The following is an 11,189-nucleotide window of genomic DNA, read 5'->3' on the forward strand; positions in this document are numbered from 1 at the left end:
CTACATCTTTAAGATTTATTGCTTACTATTTTAAATGTGTGTGTGTGTGTGTGTGTGTGCATGAGAGAGAGAGAGAGAGAGAGAGAGAGAGAGAGCGAGCGAGCACGCAGGGGTCCAAAAAGGCCAGAGGTGTTAGACCTCTCTGGAGCTGCAGTTACAGGTGGTCACGCTGTCTGAGTGCTAGAAATCAAAACCCGGGTCTCCTGGAAAAGCCTCACATGCTCAGAACTGCCGAGTCATCTCTTCAGCCCAAATGCAGCTTTAAACATGGACCTGGATTTTTAGAAGCAAGGAAGTGCTTTGGTTTTCATGTAATCAACCGATTTTAAAGTTACTTGTATTTGAGAGATTTTAAACTTGCTATTAGTATATTTCCATCCAAAACAGATTTTGGGTTAGTTTATAAGCTCTGTTAAGTGAAAACACCTAAGTTTCATAACCTATGTTTCTTCCTCTTCCTCTGTACATTTTTTAAAGAGCACTAGAGATGCTTCCATTTCTCCCCCCCCCCACTTCTTTTTAAAGACATCTTAAATGAGCAAACTGAATTTCTGGCACTAAACATCAATCTTGGGGGTAGGGAGGTTGAGTTCACCATTCTGGGCTCGTTCCTACATTCCGGGCTGCCATTCTCAGAGTCTCTGAGTTCTCAAACTTTTGCTGCACGTTTGAATCATTTGGGAATTTAAAACAAAGTTGCCAATGGTTGGGTCACACTGTTGACCATTGGAGGTGGAGTTAGTATCAACACTTAAATGCTCCTTCCAGTTATTCACTTATAACAAAGCTTAGGGATACTGACGTACTTTATCATCGTTATGAGAATAAAGACTCGACCAGGGACAAGGTAATTAAACAAAGGCAACTGACCTGACACATCAGAGCATCTAGGGGTACTCAGCTACGTGATAAATGCTAAGACCTGCTTGGGTCACTGCACATTCGTTGGATCTCCACTTGCCAGATATTGCAACAGGTAAGCTACTCCATTAAGAAAAAAAGATTTCTGTTGTTGACCGAGTACACACCTAAGGTGGAAATGGAAGCAAGTACTATTATTTCTCTGATGCATCTCCTTGGTAGTCTTCCTAAGACTGCATTTATGGCTTGGATGGCATTTGCAAATCCTTTGCATCTCAAACTCTTTAAATCCAGGGAGGCAGGAATAGCTTCATACAGGGCTCTGTTACTGCTGAACTCATAGACCACAGCACCATTCTGCACTCTCCGTAAAATCATTAGGGCATTGACAAGTCTCCGACTTCCTGTGACCTTCAAAGAGCAGGGGCTGGACGACTGTGTTCCAGCTGAGTAAACTGGGGACTCAAACCGCTGTCAGAGCGAGGAGAGTCAAGACCAGAAGCAGGTCTGTAGAGTTCCAGGTAAATGCTCTTCTCACATAATGCTGCCTCTTCCTACCCCTCGCATCCAGAGCCTCAGCATCTTTCCCCAGAAGGCTGATTCTCCCCCAATGATGCTTCTCCTTTGAGTGATGCTGGGGACTAAATCCATGGGGTTACAAAAGAGCTCGACTACTGGACACTTTCCCAGTCTTTGTTTTTCTGGAAGGGTCTTGTTATGTTTGTCAGGCTAGTTGAGAATTTATCAATCTCCTGTCTCAGACTCTCAGGCGAGTGCTAGCACACCTAGTGAAAACACTCCCTTGGGACCATTTGCCCTTTGCAGTTGTTGTATGAAGGACGGAGGCAGGGTGGTAGATGCACTGCAAAGAGATACGAAGTGCAAAAGGGCACAGTAAAGGATGGAGTTTAGAGAAGAGTTCAGGGGTGCCAGAACTCATGAACAACAAATTGTTCCCAGCAAAGAAAGGGCTAGGTAACAGCTGAGGGCTTGGAGGTAAGGGCAAGTCAAAGCTTCTTGGGCGATGGGAGTCGTCACTTAACTATTTCTTGAAAAGGGAATTTGGGAAAACTCATGATAATGGTAAATTTTGGGAGACAGGGTAGGACTTGAGATATAAGGGATAAGGACAATAACTGGAAATAGAGATATTAACAAAAAGGACTGGAAACTAATGAAGAGGTAAAAGAACCAGCAGCTGATAACATTTCAATTAATCATTATCTATTGGATTCAATGCATATAACATGATGGAATATTTAACAAGGTGGTCTTTAATTATTGGGTTAATCAGCAGCCTGGTATATAGGGTTTACAAAAAACCAGGCAAAGGTTTGTTTGCAGATCTTTCTTGCTTGTGCCTTTTAGTTTTCTCCAGAAAAGCAGTTGTTTCAGTAAAGTAGCAAATCTTAATGTGGTTTAATGCAGACAGATGTAAAATCTTGCTTTGGACTGAAGCCTAACAACACAGTAAGAATGAGCAGCAGATGCTGAAATGTGAAGACCACAGCCTGACAGCAAGATGCTACAGGCTTTCAGGGAATAACGCAGTGTGGAGTCAGCCAATGAGGGCTTGACTCTTGGTTGAAGGAATATAGAAAGATCTAGGATACCTGCAATGAGAAATGGACCTGAAAATAATAGAAGACAAAAGGTTGGCTCGAGCATCAGTCAGAAAACAAGCTGAGTTTATTTTCATTTCTATCGAGACCATGACTGTGCTGTAAAGAGGTACGAAGTTGAAGGTAGTTCAGGTATAGAAACCATAGTTATGGAAATCAAGAAGTCAATGACAGGACAGGATGAGGGAGCCAACTCAAATACATTGTAAAGACGAAGTCAACAATGTTTAGTAGGCAAAGGTGAGAGACACAGATGGCAGCCATGCCATAGCTAAATATGACCAGCAGGGGCAAAGGGGTTTCCTACCAAGCTAAACAAAGGGTGGGTTGGAGGACACACCACGACATTAGACTTGAGATCTGAGAATGACCATCTTCGTTACTATAATAAAAACCACTGACTATGATGGTCATCCATAGGGAAACATTCATTCAGGCTGAAGCAAATGAGGAAGAGGTGAGATGCTTGAAAAAAAAATATGGTACCAGTCTTGGGCAGGACAAATGTAAATTAGCCCAGATACAGACATATGCAGCTGTAAGGAGGTAGAGAGCACCAAACTGGAAGAGCAGATCTGTTACGGTAATCTTCTAACTAGTTTCTGAGCATCCAACGACATCCATCAACAGTCATGATCCTTCCAAATCCAGCATGCTTCTCCTCTGCCCAGTGCCTTCTGGTTTCTCTCAGACAGAGAGCCAAAGTTCTCAACAAGCTTGTTAATACTAAAGGCAAGTTAAGTGGTCCCCTACTACCTAAGTTTCAAAAACACTCTCCCACTGGCCCACCCGTTCCAGCTACACTGACCACATCATTTTGGTCCTCTAACTTGACAAGCACCAAGCTACTAGAGACTCTGGAAGGCTCTTCCTGCTAAATGTAGTAGGTGGCTCTCCCTTTTTGTCTTTGCTCCACTGTTACTCATCTGTGATGACCTCTGTGACCCCCTCCCCATATGATCTGATTTAGGTTAGAGACAAAAAGGTATGAATTCTTTCTCATGGGGGTTGTCAAATGCCTGGAGATCAGGAGATTATGGACAACAAAACATCAAGCAGATAGCTAATTTAACAGGAAGGCAGGCAGGGACTAATTCCCAGGCAGTGATCGGAGATGATGGCAGGATCGGACTCCTCAGAATTGGAGTGGTTGTGCTGTCTGAAGGCCCCTGCCCTCACAGGAGCGAAGTTGTATCCCCAAGGCGACAGCAGAAAGATGAAACATGAAAGACCCTCCGACACACTTTGAATTCACCTCGGAGCAGGCTTATGATGAAAAGGATCTTAACTTGAATTTTGAATGCCATATTCTCCAGATCTTAGTGCCCCCCCTTCAATGTCTTCACCCTCTAGCTATTCATTAAGATATGCCCAACGGCTGGTGATTTGAAAAGCAGTCTTATTTAAAACAAAACAACAAAAAAACCTCTTCACATACTTCATCTTCACGAAGGTATCTCGATGACCACGGACGCCAGCAAGCAGCTTCTCATTTTTATAAAGCAAAGGGATGGAGTACTGACAGACTGCATCAGCACAGATGGAACCAAGACGGCAGTCAAAAAGGACTGCCATTTACTTAAACTCGTATCGAAAGAATCTAATGTGCAACAGTGTCACTTCCCTTGGAGAAATATTGAAGCAGTAAGAATTTCAACAAGGAAAATACCATTGAAGCACACAATAACTCAGGGAGGATGAGGGGTGGATGGGATCAAATAGAGTTGGGAGATTTTCAGAGTACGTAAGACAGGGCAACAGAAGCGTGAACAGCGTGAAAGCAGAGCAGAGCCTTCTAGACTGTAGGTCTAGTTTCTCTGCCAACAAACCACCCCAAGTTTATGAACTTCAGAGAAAAGTGCGTTTATCTCATTAATGTGACAGATTTCACCCCACATTAGTGTGAGTGGTGGCCTGTGAAGGCTCTCTATGAAACTTATAGAACACCTACCTTAAAAATCCTAACCTGAGTATGGTGTGAACACCATTGTCTTGTCTTCCCTGACCCTTTAGCTAGGGACAGCCTGTGAGGAAAGTCTAGGTTACTTACATCCTAAGCAGTGACTCCCTGCCTCAGCCTTTGAGTCTTGTCTAGGGAGGGATCTTGGGAGCATCAGTGAAGGCAGCTGAAGACTGAAGCATAGTTTCCCTGATACTGATTCTGGCTGGGGTTCTCTAAAGTTGTCTCTAGTGTGAATCCTAGTTCTACCACATGATCCAAAGCACGAGATCGAAACTTCCCAAGCCTCAGTTTTTCTATGTGTACAATGAGAATTCACAGGGTTATCATTTCCATAACCCACACAAAATGCTTGGCATATTGGAATGCTGCATTTTTACTAACTTATGAGTCAATAACTATTGGTAATATGGAAGCATGACCTTTAAGCCTTGATGTCAACAAGCAGCTTTGTCCTAAGCTGACCCCAAACCCAGATGTGCACGTTAATGACTTAAGTAGTATTCACAGGGCAGTGCCGTAAAGGAAACTGTGCCAGGCACCGACACTGTGTAAACACACATTAGCTTTACGCCCCCATTCCGGAGCCATTAATGTTCTGTTCGATAATGACCATTTGAACTTAGAGAAAACAGATTAAACCAGCCTGCGTGCACAATATTTGATTATAAGTTTTTTATACAAATATGGAAAATGGAAAATAAGTAATTCTCATTGTAAAAGCATATAGTAAACAGACTGAGAGCTTACAGGGAAAAGCTGCTAATCTGTTGAAAAATAAATGATTTGGATGAAGGTAATTTCCTTGTTGACTCTGGATGGGTGCAGTCTACCTGCACAAACAGACTTATCCATGCGTAAGAATGGAAAGAGGCGAAGGTTGCTATGCAGTCGGGGCAGAAGAGCTCTAAAGCATCCCAGCTTGCAGAGACAAACAGCTATACGAAACTGAGTTCCTGCCGGCTGCTGGCAGAGGCAGGTGGATCTCGCCAGCCTGGTCTAAGGTGTGAGTTCCAGGACAGCTAGGACTACACAGAGAAAACCTGTCTTGAAAAAGAAAGAAAGAAATAGGAAGGAAGGAAGGAGGGAGGGAGGGAGGGAAGGAAGGGAAAGAAAGAAACCCGAGTTCTCTGAAGCTTTGGGGGAAAATACTAAGAAATGAAGGCTAAAGAAACTCCCCTTTCACTTTATAAATAGAACGTAATTAAATACTTAGTTCTGACGCTTCCCAATCTGAGAAGATGGAAAATATCTTTCATGTTGTGTATTACTTATATTTAATGATTTAATAATCTCTATCAAAATACAGCATCCATAATTACTTCACTAGTTCACCATTTGCCTGTGAACTTATGGTAATAACTTATATAAAAATCATTTCGTACAAATTTCACTGTTATGAATTTTTCATCACAGAGTTAAGGTAGCTTATTGAAAAGCCAGGACTGTTTAATGAGCTTTCTTAATAATACGGAACACAAATTTGTTCTAAACCAAAACAATGTCCTCCCTGGACTGCAGAGATGATGCTGCATTGAACGCTGACACTGTGGGCAGGAGTGAGGGCACTGTACACATTTTACTTCCAGAGGCGATACCACGTACACGAGAACACTGAGTCACTGCATCGGTCGTTAACATTCCAAGTATATTGTAGAATTTTCACTATGTAGATTAAAAAAAAATCTCAAGTAGAAAAAAAGGAGTGCCAAAATATGATGTTCAAATCATTCCATTATTCAAAAAGTTCAGTCCCCATTCAGAAACAGATAAACAGTATATTTATTAAATGAGTTAAGACAAATAAACTTTACAAATAGACAAATAATAAAAGGCTCAGTGGCTAAAAGAGATGGTAAGCATCATCAAAGGAAATCAACACCATCATGGTAGTATCTCAGTTGGCTTACACGTGGAAATGAAATTTTCAAAGAGCAATTTCACAGAAAGGAAGCCAGGTTTTTTTTTTCTTATAAACAAATCACCATTTCTCGGTTCAAAACTGATATCTGTTATGAAAATGACCATATCACATATTTTGTAAGATGACAAGGAGTAACTCGGCTTCAAAGTGCGGCAAGTCTATCTATTTACAACCACAAAAACGGCAATGATGAGGAGAAAAGGATTTTTAAAAAATATACAAAGATTAAAAACATTTGGGATGCAAAATTAAACAAGTTCTTTTTCTCTTCTGTTAGAGGATAAAAGATAAAATGTGAATTACAGATGTTGATTTTGCTATACACTCTATATAATGGGATCCAAGATCTTTAACAGCTTGCTTGTATTTCTTTTTCTTTACTTACATAATGTTCTGGAAATTTCTGGTAGAAATTACAGTGTCTCAATGTCTTGCTATTACTTCATGTATGCCCTAAGTAAGACCCGTTTATGGACTGGAGGTGGTGTAAAAAGCCATTGCCTTGAGTTGAAAAATGAAGACCGGAAAAGCTTGACACAAACCCTCCAAAGCACATGCATGTCTGGATCGTTTGGTAATTACATTCCTAGTTAAGCATAACCAAAATAAAAAAGAAAACTGAAAACATTTCCCTTTTCTCTATTCCCTATGCCTTGCAGGCTTCTTCAGTGGATAGGGTCAATTTTTAGAGTTGAAAGGGTTCTTCAAGAGGAGTCTAGTCCCCCACCCTCTTTCAGGGTGAGTAATTCCCCAAGATCATGCAGCACATTAATGGCAAAATCAAGACTAGGAGGCCATTCTGGACTCCTGGTCTAAATATGCTTCCCAGCATATATCATGCTACCTCTTTTTACAGTATGAATAACTACAACACCTGATGAATAAATGTACAATGATAAATGCGACAGAGCCAATGTTTCTAAGACTTGCAGAGGATTACTGCAGGCAACTGATGGAGAGAAAAGATTCCTCCCACCCACCAAAAAAAAAAAAAAAATCAAGCACCGTCAACCATGTTTCTCTGCTGGGTCAGCATTCTTGGATGTAGTAGTCCTCGTAAACTTTATCAGCCTGAGGATTGTTTATCTGGTGAAATCTGCGCCCTGAAACAATACCAGTTTCTAAAGGGTGAAGACAAGGGGCAAACAAAGGAAGAAGGTAGACAGGGAAGAAGCAGAGAGCCCAGAAATTCAGTTGATCAGGGATGGGCATTTCAACACATGGTTAATCATCAATCTACAACTATCATGTTTAGAAGCTTACCCCATGTTTTCATGTATTATCTCCTTTTATCTCATCTGTTATTTGGCCACTTAATAAACACAAATGTATCAGAGACAATGGTGGTCATTACTCTTTATAAAATGGTGATACTATTTTAGATAAAACTAAGTTCTATGAAGAATATGTTAGGTTGCAAACTGCGCTGTCTCACCCTGACTCGATGAGGTGACCAGTAAAGAATTCAAACAGAACTTCGTGGGGCTGTTGCCAGCTTGAAATTTATTCCAATTGTGGTGAAAGGGAACAGACCGGTGCATCACCTATGCAGAACTAAGGATAGGAGCTGAGCTGTCTTAAAACCATCGCTGTGTATTTAGTTAATAAAAGGGCATATTTGTTTATGTTTACAAACAAGTTTCAAAAACAAAAAGGAAAACATGTATGCTTCTACCTATTAACCTTTTTCAAAATGCCAACAGCCCTCTATGCTGTATGCAGGTCTCTAAGGAGTTATTAGAAAAATCAATATAGTTCACTCACAGTTCACCAAGACATCACTGAACTAACATATTTAGACAAAAATAAAAAGGACTAAAGGTTCTCTTGTAGTTTTATAGTTTAATTTGATTTGCCTGAAATAACAAAAGCATTTCAAGCATCTTTCATTGTGTATTTGATGTCCTGCAATAAACAATCTACTAAATTCTGAACAAAAGGTTATTAGCAAGTTTTCAAAAAATTTAAAAATTAAACAGTTCTTTCAAAACCATTAAGTAGTAAATGTATTTAAGAAACTAATTAGGACAGATGCCATAACTTCATTAGAACACCACTGCTCATGTTTTTTTTTGTTTTTTGTCTTGTTTTGTTTTCTTTTTTTGTTTTTTGTTTTTTAAACAAAGCATTAGTGTTATCTATTTGGCTATTAGTATTAGCAATTTATCTACAATATTTAACAAGATAAATTGTAGGCAAAAATTTAGTACAGTTTCAATAGAAACACCCCTTTTTTATTTCCTGAAAATACAGCAGTATTTGAAGGACTAATTTTTCTCTGCATTAGTTATAAGGAAGCTTCCCATCTATGAAGAACAAAAAAAGTATCTACAAACCTTGTAAACAGATCTGTATCATTTATAAACATAAATAATCCAAATTATTAACAGCCAACAGCAGAAATTAAAGTATTCATTCAATGATCCAGGGCTCTCTGTCTCGTCCAGCTTCACTCCTCCCTCTCTCCCATCAAGGACACTGAGATAAACCACAGCTCTGCTAATACACCGTCAGGACCATTCTGGGTACCAATGATGATCCACAGGTCACTTATGCCGTTGTTTATCTGTCAGTTCATTTCTCCCACCCCCCAAAAAGCACCCTCAGTCCGGCAGAAAGCTTTGCTTTTTTTTTTTAAAAAAATAAATCTACATTCGTACAAGTGTGTCTTCTGTTGAAGTCCAAAGACAAGACTACTATCTTGTCCGTCACAATATGTGAAAAGACTCAGTTTCAATTTGTTTCTTTACAATGCAGCTAGTGTGTTAACATTCAGCTTACAATCAGAGTGACGTTTCCAAACTATGTAGTGGGCTTCCTGGGGATGAAGAGGTAGCAGACTTGTTCATTTCTATTGTAAGGTGAATTCCGCTGTCAACAGCATTGTTATTTTTGTTAGGAGAGGGTGGAGGGCTGGAGTTGCGTTTTGTAGGAGCATCATCTTCAGCATCAGTGTCATCAATAAGGGGGATGTGAGGCTCTGAATCTTCTATCCTAAACTCAGGGTGTGTCATAAAGTTGTGGATTGAACTTCTTGATTCTGGCTTTTCTAACCCTTCATATAAAGAACTACGAAATGCATTCACCACTCGAATCTGTGAACAGCAGAAAACACAGAAAAGATGTCAGAACACCAGTGGCTTTACTACAGCAATGGTTCACTTATGAGTTTGAATCCACAAACAGCTAGGTATGAGTGAATCATATTTGCATGTAATGCAGTGGAACTTGCAATACACTGTAAAAAAATGAATATTTTAGTAGGACACTACAGAACAACAAAACCACATACTCTAAAAGGTATACATTCAAAGGAAAACTAACAAAATCTTAATTGTCACTGGCTAAAAATTTAATAGCCATTGTGTAGGATGTTTTTTCCCTAAGACGACAAAAACAAAAAAACAAAATGAGAACTTAGCCATACACAAGCTTAGTTGAAATATCTTTAAATCAAAAAGAACGTATTTCTCAAAACAACTCAAATAAGCTAAACAAAGTCAAGCACAAAGGGTTACTATTTATCATGCTAGGAATCAGGGTGTCACCAACTATGAAAAAGCCAAGCAAATATAAGCTGAATGCCACAATGAACTCACACCTGCCCCACTACTTCTTTAATTAAAAGTTAAGAAAAAAGACAAACCCACATATGTATCTATAAAATGCTACTATAAACAGCTATAAATATTCGAGTATATGCCATTTTTTTCTACATAAGTGTTAGTGGATTTCTGTATGAGAGATTATATCTTGATCACTAGAGTTTGCTAGAAAGAACAGATTACAAACACACACACACACACACACACACACACACACACACACACACTCCATCTCTGGGACTCTGAAAAATTCTCCAAGGGAGAGACATAAAGTTCCAAAGTTTTCTATTAACTATTTAGACTCATGAACTAGCAATTCACCTTTCTTTTTGGGTGTCTGCTGTATACAAGGAACTAGGTTAAAGGACATTGTAGTGCTGACAATTCGGTTCAACAAACAAGTGTCATTCAGAAATTTTTTTAGAGATAAAAATCTGTTCAGTTGAGCACTTATATTAGTTAAAATATATTTTGATTTTGATAACATAAAAATGTTCACTTTTGTGTCAATTCTAGTAATTTTAAGAATGAAGTTACCATTTACTAATAAAGTTAAAAGAAGTTAAGTGACACCAACATTCGAGAAGAAAACAGCCATCACTAAAATTATCTCAACAGTAAAATAATTATTAAGGCATATTATTGTATATTTTAAAAGTGTATGTTTAGGGTCATATGTTCCTTAAGTGACCCTATCCTTCCTCCTGTTTGTCTCTCCGGACTTAGTAACCCCATCTGTAAGCTGTGTTAGTAGTCTAAATGAGCAGTTCTCAACCTTTGGGCTGCAACATCTTTGGAGGTGGGGGGCAGTGTTGCATATAAGATACTCTGCATATCAGATATTTACATCACAATTCATAACAGTAGCAAAATTGCAGTTATAAAGTAGAAATAAAAAGTAATTTTATGGTTGGGGGATCACCACAATATGAGGAACTGTATTAAAGGGTAACAACATTAGGAAGGTTGAGAACCACTGATCTAAATTAACTTGGGCCTTTACACAGAAAATAAAGAGATAAAAATGAGTTTTAGTTTTCCACTGACTAGATGATGAGGAACTGTAATCAAATGGAATTCTCAACAGTGTGGTCCCTACACCTCACGGGGCTGTTGCGCTATTAGCATATACACTATCACCCAGGACGCGCAGACACTAACGTGCACAAACTGGGGATCCTGGGAAAAGACAGATCCCAGACAGTCTATGTTTCCAA

The 11,189-nt window shown here is 39.4% G+C and overlaps 1 protein-coding gene across 3 annotated transcripts in view; it reads right to left on the minus strand.

Annotated features, from left to right (window-relative positions):
• Positions 1–7,851: 7,851 nt before the first annotated feature.
• Atp2b1 (ATPase plasma membrane Ca2+ transporting 1) overlaps positions 7,852–11,189 on the minus strand; it is a 101,759-nt gene continuing 98,421 nt past the window's right edge. For 2 of the 3 annotated variants that reach the window (XM_041669423.1, XM_041669416.1), the window contains one exon: positions 7,852–9,462. In XM_041669423.1, coding sequence (XP_041525357.1) covers positions 9,151–9,462 — 312 coding nt within the window. In that variant the 3' untranslated portion in view covers positions 7,852–9,150. The remainder of the gene's footprint in view (positions 9,463–11,189) is intronic. The other variant, XM_041669426.1, reaches the window with a different exon arrangement.

The sequence above is a fragment of the Microtus oregoni genome, unplaced genomic scaffold (assembly GCF_018167655.1).
Source record: "Microtus oregoni isolate MIOR12 unplaced genomic scaffold, Mior012 000001F_ref0000356, whole genome shotgun sequence".
NCBI classification, from domain to species: Eukaryota; Metazoa; Chordata; class Mammalia; order Rodentia; family Cricetidae; genus Microtus; species Microtus oregoni.